The sequence below is a fragment of the Cyanistes caeruleus genome, chromosome 6 (assembly GCF_971803275.1).
Source record: "Cyanistes caeruleus chromosome 6, bCyaCae1.hap1.1, whole genome shotgun sequence".
NCBI classification, from domain to species: domain Eukaryota; kingdom Metazoa; phylum Chordata; class Aves; order Passeriformes; family Paridae; genus Cyanistes; species Cyanistes caeruleus.
In genome coordinates this window covers 47478431-47493018 of record NC_141706.1, presented here as the reverse complement: position 1 = coordinate 47493018, position 14588 = coordinate 47478431, and the positions used below count along the sequence as shown (strand labels likewise).

The window sequence follows — 14588 nt, the reverse complement described above, 5'->3', positions numbered from 1 at the left end:
ACACCTACAGAGTTAATTACAATCACATTACTAAAGACCAAAGGAAAAATCTGAAATACACTTCATCATGTGGTTTGCATAACTCAGAACTTTTAAACTCAAAATCAAAAAGAGAGTACCAAACAATCCCTCTTCCCTTTGCAACACTAAGTAAGATCAATTTTAAAAGCAGTTTAAGCAATTTAATCACGGATGCTAAAACAATCAAGGTGCCATTCAGTGATTAGTATGCAAGCAATTGAAGGGAAGCATGGGGCTTCCACAGGCTAGCAACAGCTAACAGCAAATAAGTATACAATGCCCTGTCAATCAGTTATGTGATGTGTATATATATATATATATATATATATGGCTCCTGTTTGCTGACACTTCACTCAGTTTTCAGGGACTACTGAAAAAGCCAGCCATTGCTTTTACCAACACTAACCTAACTACTTCTTAATTTTATTTACAAATTTATGTTCTCTCTTTATTAAGAAGTTGCTGATGAAATTAATGATGATGACAAAAATCTGCCCATGCTACAAGTGCAGCATTCTTTGAGAAAGACACTTGTTGCTCACTCTCTACCTACTCCCATTTCATTACTTCCATTTGGAAAAAGAATGGTGGAACTTGATTTCCTCAGATAACCATCAGCAGGAATAAGAACTCTGTCATAGCTCTGCTAAACAAAAAATTAACTCTTTGGATTGTGTAAAGGTCAGTGAGAAGCACAGAAGTATTCTCTTACCTTCAGAGCATAGTTTGCCAGCATATCCAGTGGCTGAGCAGTCACAGTGTGGCTCGCCATCCAGAAGGAAGCAAGTGCCACCATTTTCACAGGGGTTTTCTGAGCAAAGTCCTTCCATTTCCAGTCGGACCCCTTGACTGCCCAAGAGCTGCGGCTCAGAATTGCCGTATTTCAGATCCAGGATAAATCCTTGAAATGGAGGCTCACTCAGAACACCATCAAGAGTCAAGGCAGCAGGACGAATGTCCAGTGGGACTCCACCAATAAAAAGGTCACTGACGATATTCATGTACTGGCGTTGTGGACGCACCTCGCCTGGCTTGGCTTCACCATCCAGCACTAGCACCGTCCGAAGGTGATTGCGGCTCACCATCAGGAAGTGCCAGTTGCTGTCGTTTACCTGCTTGTCTGTGATAACTGTTGTCTCTGCACAGTCCACACTGAACTGCAGCTGGATGCGCCCATCAACCAGGGACAGACAGAGGAAGTCACAGACACCACCATCATCAAAATAGAGAAGCAGCCCAGCAGAGACATTGGTCTTGAACTGGAAGCTGAGTTCGCTCCTAGTGCTGGCATCCCAGCGGAGGTAGCGGGCCCACTGGTTCGGGATGCCCATGAACTCCAGACCCAAACAGAGACCCAGCAAGGAGCCCAGCAGCAAACTCACCTTCAAGGTGAAGTAGACAGAATGCAGAGTGAAACCCATTGTTTCAAGAATCTGCTCTTCCCTAGGAGAAAAAAAGAAGCCACACTACTGGGAGGAGAACCCCAACAGTCACCAACAAATGTTAAATCCAAAAGGAAGAGAAGAGCAGAGAGAGTGACAGAGAGCAGGAGAGTAAGTGGAAAGTGAGATTGCAAGTGCACAAGTGACCAAGAGGAAGTGTCTCCTCCCTAGGAAAGATCTCAATTATCCTTTAGGAACCAGAGGCTTTTATCTCTGAACTACAGGGTACATGAAGTGACTTCTCCAGATGGTGTACTTCTCTGAAGGGCAAAATAACCTACAGTGATTTGTTTTGGTAGAACACAAAGGTGACACTGGTGTTCCAGGAGGAAGGAAAGGGAGAGCCAAAGCCCAAGCCTAAAATTCTTGTTTTCTAGAAGTGATGTTGACGGAGATGGCAGTGAGATAGAAGAGAGAGTGAATTCATAAAGCACGTAATCTTCAAGAGGGCAAAAATAAAGTCAATCTTCATGATGCACTGGTGGATACCCAGCCCATAATTCACTGCTTGGCACCCACGGAGCTTGCAGGACCTGTGAGGTCAAGAGAAAAAAAGAAAGAGAAAATGTTAATCTTACTACTCACCATGTCTTTACTATGAAGCTTACTAACATCTTGTCCAATAACTCGTTTACATTTCTTGATACTCTGGATACTTCATGTTTGCAATTGGCTGTCCAGGTCTCAAAGGCAGCAAGGACATCTATGTCCTCAAAACTAAGAGGCCAAAATAGAGAACTCACCAAGACATCTGCATACATAAGAACGATGAGCAATACACCAAATTATTTTACTCCTTTGATGGATGCAATCTCATTGACTTTACTGAGAAATTGTGCTGGAACTTTCCCAGTAACAATTACTGCTCCATGAAAATGCTTAGGGCAAAGACCAGAGTTACTTAGAGTTTAAAATCTGGTAAGGGCAAGACATGCCATTATCCAAACTTCCTATTTCGTTGCTTAAATTATGCTTCCTAGCACACCAAGGAAGCATTAGAGAAGACAACCCTGCTGTCAGCTTGTCACACAACAGCTTCCTTTACTTCACATGTCTTGCATACATGTGCTTGACTCTACCACAGACCTCTGCAACCAGGAAACATGTGCTATGCAAATTACATACGGCAACCTGCAGCTTAGATGATGGCAAACTTGTAACTTAGATGCTAAGAACTGTCTAAGCACTTGACCACCTACCCTGGTCTAGTGGTTTGGCAAAAAGGCCAGACTCACCTCCAATTAAGAGCAAAGAATTCTAACTGCCTTCAGTGAGTTACATCTGTTAACACTGGGATTTAACTCACTTCTGCATACTTGCATGTGGGTGACTGTATGTCTGGTGTAGGAGGATGTTTTAAGTGACAAGTAAAGGCAGCACAAAGCTAGGCTCTTTCTTTGAAAATTCTAACCAAGAAGAAAGTAAGTTTTCTATTAACGCGGGTGTTTGTTCACAAAAATGGGCTGGACACAGAACAGCTCTGGGAATGCCTAACAGTAGCATTGATACAAAGCAGGAAAGGAGGTGATGAGAATCAAAGCCTTCAGCCTCACAGAAGTCAGCATGAACACAGCTTCCACAAACTGGAACACAAATATTGTGAGGCTGTATTTGCTTGGGAAAAGTGTTTTGTGCTGTGGACTGTGAGAGCTGTTCACAGCAGATGCCTTTCAACCTCATCACCCATCTTGCTCTGAAGGAGAAGGCACACAGACACTGCAGAAGTGGGCAGTGCTGGAAAGTTTCTGTTTAGTAGGGACAGAGGTTGAGCTGGAGAAAAATCACTAGGAAACAGAGGGCTGAGTTCCCCCAGTCACATCCTCACCTGCCTCAGGGACCTGCAGAAGCCATAAGTCCCCAGAGCTGTCAGTCTGACAAATTTAGCCAGCACAAAAAACAAGTCACTTAGAAAACAAAAGGGATCAATTAAAACAAAACCCACAAGTTGGAGAGAAATGTGAGCTTTCAGTGCCCAGTGGAAACCAGGCCTGTTCCCTGCAGCTGCCTGAGTGGAGCACGTTAGCTAAACTGCTATAAACACAAATAAAATCAAGTCAAAAGCAGAGGGAAGATAATTCCTTTTAATTGTTAACAGCTTGGCTGAGGAAAATGGAAGGTGGAAAAACGAGGTGTTAGGAGAGGTGTAAAATGAACAAAGAATTAAATGAAGAATCCAATTGTTCAATTAATTTGTCTTCCCAATAATCACAATGTTGCCCAAGTTCATGGAGGTTTTGGGGGGGTCCTGAAAAATTAACTGCAAAAAAAATTATGTGGTTCTTGTCCATTTATTTTTCTTCTCTCTGCTCCCTAGTGGATCCACTAAAATAGCCCATGATTTATGGAGAAGAATAGAGTGAGAGAAAGGTAAGAGAGAAAGTGATGACCCAAGCCTGGAATTACTGATGAGATGGAAATAGGAACATCATCATGTGTGTAAATTAGCCAGTGAGGCGCTTCTAGCAGCTCACAGCTTCCTGGACCATTTACTACCACCATGGCAAAATTCACCACTCCATCAGACAGCTCTGTGCTCAGCCTGAGCTGAGAAGAGTGAAAAACCCATCATGGTAGCAACCATCCAGAGACCCCAGTGCACCAGGGCTCTCATCCCAGCTTTTAATTCCCCTGGGCAGGGTAGATTGCACCATCTGCATCAAAAGCAGCCCTCAGTCTTATACTCTTCTATCCCTGTTTTAGAAGAACAACACTTTGATAAGCAGTGAAAAATGCTGCAAATCACAGCAACAGATGGGAACACTACAGATAACCACAGATGAGATGCCTATGTCCACACACAGTTCAAACTCCTGTTAGAAAAGCCTATCAATCTCTCCCAATCCCAGGATGCTGATACCCTGTTTTACACAGACAAATCCCAGCCTCTGTGGGTCACTTCAATCCTTGGAATATTTCAAAGGTACAACAATGGCAGTAGGATACCTCTGTAGTGCAAATTTCTGTAATGACACAAGTTCATGAGGCCAGGACAAAAGGCATAGTCAACAAGGGAAACCAGACAGAAATGGTTAAACAAGAACAGCAGTTTTGACTGAGGGAAGCCGAGGCAATTCTTCTTTCTGTTTTGATTGAGAGAAGCCAAGGTAATCCCTTTCTAGCTGTTTTGAAAGAAGACAATGCCAGCTCTGTTTCAGAAGAGGAAGACTGTGCAAAAACCATGAAATATAGGTGTCATTGCTGGGTGCTTCACTGCCTTTTAGACACTGCAGCTCAGATTTTGGGAAGGCTGCCCACACCCAGCCACCAGCAGGCTAGGGCCATCTGTGACTCCCCCAGAGCTCTGTCAGCACACGTCAGTCCTGACTCACGGTGCTTCCCATTACTCCAGCTTCACGTCTCACACAGTTAAGTCTCGGAGAGTAAACCTTACTGCACTAGCAGGGTCTTCAAAAGAGCTCAGAAGACCCAGTGCCCTTTACAGAAGGAGGCACAATTTGAATCCCAACCTTGAGAGAGTAAATCCTGACACACCAACCCTGTGCCTCACCCATGCCCACAATGATTCTTCAAGACACGCTGAGAATGAATAATTTTCTGCTCTTACCATTTTATTTTTAGCATAAATACTACCCTAGCAGCCTCATACAGCACGCTGCTACCATAGCAATACATGAGCGTTTGGGACAAAAGCTACAGAATCCCAGAGTATTGTTTTACGTATTTTATCTCTGAGAAATCTCACTGTCATGGCATGACCACGTCTTGCATGAAAAGGGATTTCATGATGGGCAGCAGCAAGCAAGTTACCTCTGCTGCACTTCCAACAGCTTGCACCGCCTCCCTGGCCCACCTGAGAGCTGCAGCAGCGAGGAACCTGCACACTGAACAGACGGCTCAGCATCTCGCACAGCCAAACCCACTGCAGGAAACACACCCACTTGCACTATTGAAACATCCCACTCTCAGGGCTGACAGAGCTGCACAAGTTCCCCAGCCTGGGAAGGGGCCTCAGTGCCAAAGGCGAGCGCTGCCTATCCGCCGCAGGCTTTCCCCAACTCGACAGCAGCCTGTTCATGCCAGGTCAGAGCCATCTGCTCAGCAGCCCACCGAGGGGCTCTCGCCCTTGCTTTGAAGTGGCTCTCAACCACTTATCAGCTGTATGCAGAGTGTGAGTGACATTATCTAATTGCCAACTAATTTGCATAATTACTGACTGGCACACTCTGTATGCAGGGTTAATATTTTTGCAAACGTCTTGAAACACACCTGCATAGGAAAGGGGGTGAGAAGCTGTTGCTCTGCAGCTTATTTACCCAACTGCACAGAAAGATTACAGGAGATGGCTTTGTCACTCCCTGTCCTCCCTCCTCCGCTACCTCTCTCTCTGGCTGCTAATTGCTTGGGGATAGACTTACTTGTATTTGAAAGTGCAATTTTCAGCAGAAAGAAGCACATTGTTGGATGAATTCAAAGACAGGCTGGCTTCCCTTGCAAACCCCTGCCTCAGCAGCCCAGCGCAAGCCTGGCTAAGTCCTGTTATTCCACTTCAGGATGCTGGACAAAATCCCAGTGCCACACTGATGGGGAAGATTTACAGACCACCCAGTCTGACGTCCTCTTCCACAAACAGAACCACTCACTATGGCACAGTTTGTGCAGAAGGAAAAATATACATTGGTCACCTAAGATCCATGTATTTCATACCCCATGTGAACTCACTTTTGACCTTTCCTTCATTCGAAAACAAGAAAAATTCAATTGTTTTCTTTATTCCTCAAGCCCTAATGAAGCAGCAGTTTTAAGAAGGAGTAAACAGGATTTGGCTCTGCATCCATGTGTCTTCCCTCAATTGGTGCAAAGCACAGCAATCAAATCATTACAGCTCTATGACATAAGCTGCTCAAAACGATACAGTAAAATTTACCCTCAATAATTGATATTAAAAGTCAAGCTTGCTAGCAGAGAGGAATGGAGAATTCATAGTATTTATTCACTCATCCAGTTCTGAACAGTGGGCTCCTTTTGGCTAATGCTTTGAAATCTTTCTGCCTGATCTATCCCCAGCTGAATTGTGGCTAAAGACAAAGGGTCAAAGCATAACAAAAAAAACCCAAAAAACAAAAAAAAACCCTACCCTTCCAATAAAAAATGCAGATGTGAAAATTGTGAGTTGCTACAGTCACTACAGATTAAAAGGAACACAGAAATCCTCCCATCACACAACATCTTCAGCAAGGATGCATGGAGAGATGTTTACAGAGAACTGAGAGGGGACATGGAGGGTTTGAAATTCATGAGACTAGAGAAAACCACAGGGGCTAATTTAGTTTTTAATTCCTCTAGCAGCATTTGCATCTCAGTAATAAATCTGGACACTGTCTCACCCTTGCTGGGCTGGAGGGGACTCTGGGGTGGTGCCAGGGAAGCTGAGCTGAAAGAACTAGGATGAAGATAGAGACAGAGAGCTTCTATCTTCATTCAGTTCTATGATTCTCTTACCAAGGGAGATTTCAGCAGCACTACACAGATCAGAGGGGTCACAGGTAACGCAAGATGAGCTCTGCTTAGTGAAGAGACTGGAAGTGAGGTCAAAAATGGGGGCTTTGCTTTACAAAGAGCTGAACACACCTAGGTTCTGCTGAAATTGGCAGACCTTCATGGGAGGCAGCATTTACATCACTGTCTTGCTGCCTGTAAAGAGAGAAGCAGTGACATTTCAGGCTTTATCCTGGATGTAGAGACATGTCCGTATGAAGACCAGCATCTTAAAATTAGGGACTGCGGGTGACACGGAGCCCACCTGTTGACCTCTTCTGCATGGTTTCCAGGGATACAGGATTCATGCCGGTCTCTCACATCACTGTGAAACCACACATGCCCTTGCCCCACTCCAAGCCCAAATAGATGTGTTCTTCTATGTTCTTTGATTCTTTGCACTACTGATATATCTTGCAGGCTTAACTTTTCCATTCTTGAAAATTGATATGGAATTTCAAGAATTTCCATTCTTGAAAATATTGATATTTTAATTCTTATCTAAATTCAGCATTGAGCTCCCTGGGAGACAGTTGCAAATGAACTGTATCAAGCAAAAAGCAAGAAAATGGGGAATGGGGTTGCAATTCAAGAATGTCCTCTTAAAGTAAGAAAAAAATAGACTATAAAGCTAAACTAATTTATCTTTGCTGCCTTGTAGTGGATTAGTATGTACACATGCACATGCATTCACCATCAATTGTAACCTGTAGGTAGGTGGTTGGTTGGTTGGTTGGTTTCCTGGCACTTGGGCATGTGATTTGCAGTTTAAGCCCACTGCCCTTCTCCCCTTTCCAAGTTCTTCCCTGGGGAAGGCAAGAATGACTGCTTATCACACTTATCATATGGCTTATCATTAACTGATATTATCAGAGTATATTATCATTAACTTATCATTATCAGAGTAACTGCTTATCATATGGCTAACCACGGAGCTTACTCTGTGGTAACACTCTGTGGAAACACTGTGTAATACACAAACTAGGCACCTATGCAAGGGAGAGCTGAACTCACCTGCACTAGCAAGACAGTTGAGCCTCGGAAGGGATATGGGCAAACCAATAAAGTGCTTAGTCCAATAAACAGCACAAGACCATGCCAGCACAGCCTCACTTTAGACATACCAGGATGGAAAGTCATCTGACTGCTGAAAGAGTTTTTAATCATATTTTATCATAACCACCCTTCACGTTTTTACCTCCTGGGCCTATTTAAACAAACTTAACTCAGAACCAGAGCTCTACAAATTTATCCTGGAAAAAGAAGGGTTAAAAAAGCCACAAGGGACATCGTGACTCCCTTCTTAAACACTCTCACCACCCCACGCAGGAGGCATCTAGTCCATGAGAGTGACCTTTAACTAGCCTATCTAGCCTGGGCTCAGCATGAATGCAATTTACAGACCATTTCAGCTCTCCAGCTTTCTTAACACAAAGAAGAAAAATCAAAACCTAAGCACAATGGAAAAGAAAGAAAGAGAGAGGGAAAATAACCCTGCAGAGCAATCATGTCTGGGGCTGCTCTGATGGCTTTCTGTTCCCTTCCAGGACACAGAAATGACTCCCAGTGTGTTAATTACTCCCATTACCACAAACTCTCCACTAACAAGGAGTAGCTAAAAGGAAGCGTTGGCAGCAGCTGAGCAGTTATTGCTCTGTACTGCCACGCAGGAGAAACCAGACTCCCCCATCTCTGAGCTGGTACTAACCAGGAGAGCGATTTCTGCAAAACTCAACAGCCTTTATTGTAATTCCCATGGCAGCTGCACTGGGAACACTGGCCTTGCCTCAATTCCACCATCGTTAATAGAGAACAAAGAATACCTGCTTTTCTAAAGACTTTGAAGCTCAACAGTTGGAGAGCTCTGAACCATTATCATTTATTTTACTCCTTCTGTAGATGGAGTATCCTCTCCTTTCTGATATCAAAAAGCTTGGACAGATCTGTAGCATTGTTTATTTTACCAGATGCTAATACACAAATGCAGTCAGTGTCTCAGCAGGGAATGATAGCAGGGAACTTGGTGGTATCACAGTTCTGGCACTGCTGATAAAGGCAATACTTCTTCCAGAAGTATACAGAATTTCCATTTTCTTTTAAAACATGCATACATGGTACTTGCATTTTTTTTTTAATAAAAATCAAGTCTTGAAAATGTGGTTATCATTACCAAAAACCAAAGTTTGAGCACATCACTAATGTCTGAAAATAAGGCTACTTCTGAGAAGATTTTCCTAAGACTAACAGCGCAGAATGGGCTTACTTTTCCCCAAAAATGTATTTGATACTACAGACACAGGCTAGCATTACATTCTCCTCAAAGGGGCGGCACAACTGGAGTGTGGGGGGACTCCTGATTTTGAAGCAAGAGGAAAAAAGTCACTGGTGCACTGCTTTCTCAGTTACCTAATTTTAGAAAAAGGTACAAATCACAAAATCAACAACAAAATAAAACATGGCCAGCATACTAAGTAAAACCACCTTGCTCTTCCTAGCTGCCTGTCTACCCATCTGCCTCTTCTTTGCACATGCATTTTAAGCTCTTCAGGAGCAAGAACATTTTCTTTTCTGTCTGACAGAATCTAGCACAACATAGTCAAGAGCAGAGTTATGAGGCGTTACACATGTACACATTAATAATTTGTACATTATTTTATGTACAAATTATGTACATTATTTTATGTACATTTGTGATTTTATGTACTTGAGCTAAGCACTAAAATGCCTTTATATACCAGCGGATGTGTAAAACTTTCTTTAAAAAAAAAACAGAAGAAGGAAAGCTGAAAAGAACTATCAGAAAGACTATAGTAAGAACAAAATTTTAATTCACTTTTTCTTTCACTTACAGATCACAGACAATTCTCACTTTAACTGGACCTATTTCCAGTAAGTCTGAGCAGTTCACATGTTTTTAAATATTGTGATAGTATACTACAAAGACAGGAGGCAGAAGCAAACAAATTTGGTTTTGTACTAAAAACATAGCAGGTATAGCACTGCACTTGGCCAGATTTCCCTGTCATTAGTATGGCCAGTAATTAATTTAGATCTTTCCCTTAGTCTGCTGGCTCATGGGAAAATAAGTACCATCCACTTAGAAAGGAAATTAAAGGCCCATGGATATCTTGAAATCAACAGTGGATTTTCCCATTATGTAACATGTTAGCACTGTCTATCAGTGAACTCAGTTCTCTGAAGTTTTATTGCAACTTAGGAATCTCATGCAAAAATCTATACTCAGCTTCCCACAAAGCAAACACAAACACCTAAATGTAGCAAACAGGTGTGAGAAGCTGTCCAGAGTGCAGGCAATGCTCTCAGCGTCTAAGCTCTTTAAACAGCCAAGGTTCCAAATGCCTTTCAGGGGATGCAGTTACACTCTGGAACTGAAGTGTGGGTGATCTGCATTCACCCAGCTCCCAGTGACTGATGCTGACCATCACAGGGAGCTGACACTGGCGCCCTGGTAAGCGCTCTGCAAGTCTCAGCCACTGTGAGATTAGGTCTCTGTTTCCTGAACCACACTCCTCTCTTACCACTAGCTCCAGAAACATGTTGCTTTTCGTGGGTGTATACATAACAGCAGGCTGGGAATCCCCTGCCATGGGAAATCAATGCATTCTTCCAGCTATCTGTTGTTTTCATCCTCTGATACACAAATTCCTGCCAAAATTCATTCCACCCCATTCCTCTCCCCACTTCTACCTCAGGGTAATTGTGTGAACATGAGAAGCTATGCGTAGATAGGTTTCTCTGTTCCAGCATGCTGGGGAAATGGAAGTGGAAATCTTTGCCAAGACAGACTGGTTGTAAAAATCTTTAAGTGTCACTCTCTTGGCTGGAAAAGGATAACACTTTAAATGGCTGAGGATAATGAAAACTTCCCAGATCATCAAGAAAATTACTTACAACTTTGCATTATAGGGGTCTGTTTCTAAACTGACCAGCATTTATGGGACAGGTAAGAAATACACTAAACACACTCTACTTGCAAGGAATCATTTCAGCCTGGCCTGTGCCTGCAGCACTACATGGTGATCTGTCAGTGTGCACCAAGCAATCCTCCACCTAACCCAGACTGCCTGCAGGCAAGGCTGGAATAGCACACCTGTCACTCTGCCACAGCACAGCCTCACAGCTAAGGACTAAAACTGTTGTAAAGGCTGCCTGGGCTCCAGGGACCTAGGGACGCTCAAAGCAGAAATACAATGCTTTTGGCACAATGTGTTTTGAAAGGAAAGCTCTTGAACAGGGAATTTTAGGCCTAAGAGTCCTATGAGGCCAGAAAGTGAGATAAATTACACATGGAACAGGGTTTTCATTTTTGTTTTTTAATTCATTTACACCTTCCTGGACTGTATTTCTGCGCTTCACACTGCTCTGCCCTACAAGCTTTCCCTCAAGTTGTCTTTTCCCCAGAAACTTCCTGCTCTGAAATGTAGAACCGAACATTAAGATGTGCAAAACAAAAGGATTTTTGCAAAATTCAAATATAAAGGTTGCATTGGCCTATTTCAGTGGAACCACCTAATGACAAGGAAATTACATTTCCTGGAGTAAGCAAGACAAGATGCCAGAAAGATGGGGGATGCGTGCATGTAGCAAAGCACAAGAGGAATCATCATACACACAGAGTGACAGAGAAGCAGACATGAGCTAAAATAAGAAGTCCAGAGACTGGACGGTCCTGGGTACTCAAAAGCACTCAGGCATGACTGCAGTAAGGTGGAAGAGCACAGCTGCATTTTATTTTAAAATTAACTTGGATTAAAAAACTAGGAAATAGTGTAACAGAGAATAACCATTCAACACCTGAGAAATACACTAGGGGAACTGCACAGCACTCTTCTATTTTCTCTCTATATTAAAGCCCCAAACACAAGAGCATACCAGGGTCACAGACCCAGGAAGCAAAGTCTGTCAGCCAGCTTAATACTTCAAGTGAGCTCAGGGAAAGAAAAAGCTAACTAGCAGCACTATGAAGATTAACGCTTTTAGAAAGTATTTGAAATTTTCTAATGGACCATTTTAATGCCACTGGAGAAGACTTGTCTCTTTATTTAATCATTAGTTGCTACATATTGATAAATCAATCACACTTGGTAAATTTGGAAAGACTTTTAAAAAATTAAAAATTTAAATATATATATATATATGTATATGTGTGTGTGTATTATATATATATATATATGTATATTCTCCTGCAAATGTTCCTTTAAAAGTCAGATGGTATTTGAAAGAGCTTACAGCCTTGGGACTCACAGTGCAGTGCCCTGGAAGACAATTGACATTCTGAGTGACTGGGCTGCGAGTTCAAAATCCCAACTCAACCTGCTCAAGCCAGGATTCAAATTCACAGACTTTAAAAATAGGAAAGAAGAAAAGAAAAAGAAAGAAGAAAAAAAAAATAATAAAAAGACAAAGAAAAAAAGAAAGAGCAAGGAAAATACTTGAATTCCTGCAACTCCCCAAGCCAGAATCTCTGAGGTTACAGATGCAATAGTGGCTCTGGGAATATCGCTATACTGAATTCCATAGCTGCATGGGATGTATTTTCTGCTTTGCCACCCTTAATATGAATCTCTGTATGGTTAGCAATACAGCTGACAAAGGATAATTGTTTGTTATGAAAGCCACTGGTGAAAATGAAAATAACATTTATTATATTGAGGTGCTTTAATTGAATTTTCTATTTTTAATTTTAAAATGAAACATTCTAATTTACCTGGCTTTGGATATAGTAACTTCTAGTCATTATTTGCAGTTTATTTTTATTTCTTCTGGGAAAAAAGTATAGAATAGGGAAGGAGTATAGAAGTGGGAAAACTGAGACTGCTATATAAATAGCTTCATTCCTAGCAACTGCATAACTTTTCATTTCAAATCAATTTTAAATGTATTACCCTCCCTCTCAACAAAAAAAAAAAATTCTGAACATTCTGAATAATACATCCATTCTGCTAACATTGTTTTCACAGTCTGAAAAGCCATTATTTTGACAAAAACATTATGAGCAGTTCTTGCTAACAGCACCCACTTTTTCCCTTTTATACCAAGCCATGCACTCAGCTCAGTATGTGTCTGGGAACTTCTGCATAGCTCTAGAGATCAGTGATGAGGCAGTGGTTGGGTCTCTCTCCTTTTTAGCCCAAATTTTCACCTCCTTGCTCCACACAGAGCTTCTGTTAGCTGATGGCGAACTGGAAGCTAGTGAGAGAAATGCTGCAGGATTAGCCCCAGTTTCTAAATTAAACACCACAAACCCTCTCAGTGCTTTTTCTGCTGTCCACTGGTAAGGCAAGCAAGGACAGAAAAACAACTTCTCTCAACACCTAAGGAGACACTCTGCCTAGGATGTAGCTAAAATATGGGGGTAGAAAAAAAATTCATTCCAGGGTAGACTGAGCACTCCAGTCTCCCACCCCACACCTGTCAAGAGTACAAAAATAAATCTGGGAGAAACGGAGAAAAGATTTTCTAATCGACACTTACATGGAAGATACCTGAAGTGCTTGCAATAACCTGGCAGAACTTCTGCTTCCAAATTACGTTGAGTAACTGAGATTTAGAAGTAACTAATGAAAATGATTACTTGATACCACAGGCAACAGATGGTTCCTGCAACCTGCCAGTTGCCAGATTCTAGGCCAAACCTCTCCCCCATGTAACTTCATCACACATTAATTTAACTCATTTTATCTATAGCACCTAGTTTTTGGCTGCCAATATTTTGCTGCTCAGTAGTAAGATTTATGCAATGAACTTCATGTTCTAGCAGTCAGACTACATGCAAGAGTCAAAATAAGGAGGCTCATGACCTCTCTGGCCTTAGGCAAAGTGCTCTTTCAGGGCATATAGCTAAGACTACAGCAGCCACATGGTAAAGTTTAATTAGTCATTGTGAAATGCTCAAACCTCTCAAAAGGAAAGCTAACAGAAAAGCAATCTATCTTCTTTTATGACATTAACAGTCTGCTCTCAAATTAAGCAAGAGAAGACCTATCGATAAAACACAGCATATTTTCTTACATTATTCCTGATGTCTCAGTCCCAAAGAGGCACAGGTTTATTCAGCAGGCTGGGAGAAAGACAGGGCAATGGTAGGGGAATGGAGAAGCCTTCATCTGCCTCAACTGCTGACCTACCTGCAGCTGCCCTCTCACTGCACCTGCAGCAGACAGCTTTGGCAGAGCAGAACAGCTCAGTCACAGAGAGCTGACATGGTCTGCGCCTCCCTGGGGGCTGCCCTGCCCAGCCATACGATACCTCCCTCCTGTGATAGCACACAGGAAAATGGGGCACTCACCTTCCCCATCTGAATACAAACCAAATGAATCTGTACAATGGCTGCTCTGTGTTTTAAATGGAAATCATGGCCCACAGTTTATGAACTGCTCAGCCAGGAGAACTGCAACCCCTCTTTTCCCCAAAAAACTCCCTAAGGGAGAACTCGACTCTGGGGTTCCAGAAACAGGCAGTCAATCATCTGGGATAAAAATAGGTACATTTAACTCCATTTTTGACCAATGGTCATCTAAACTATCTGAAAGGCTCAGAGAAAGAGAAGGACAAATCCAGGCATGCTGTTTGTATGCAGAATTGCTCAGCGCTAAAGATCCACTAAGT

At 42.4% G+C, this 14588-nt stretch overlaps 1 protein-coding gene across 2 annotated transcripts in view; it reads right to left on the bottom strand.

Moving 5' to 3' along the window:
* NRXN3 (neurexin 3) overlaps positions 1–14588 on the bottom strand; it is a 972437-nt gene that overhangs the window by 904610 nt on the left and 53239 nt on the right. For both annotated transcript variants that reach the window (XM_086893498.1, XM_086893497.1), the window contains one exon: positions 734–1996. In XM_086893498.1, the coding sequence (XP_086749624.1) occupies positions 734–1442 (709 nt within the window). In that variant the 5' untranslated portion in view covers positions 1443–1996. The remainder of the gene's footprint in view (positions 1–733; positions 1997–14588) is intronic.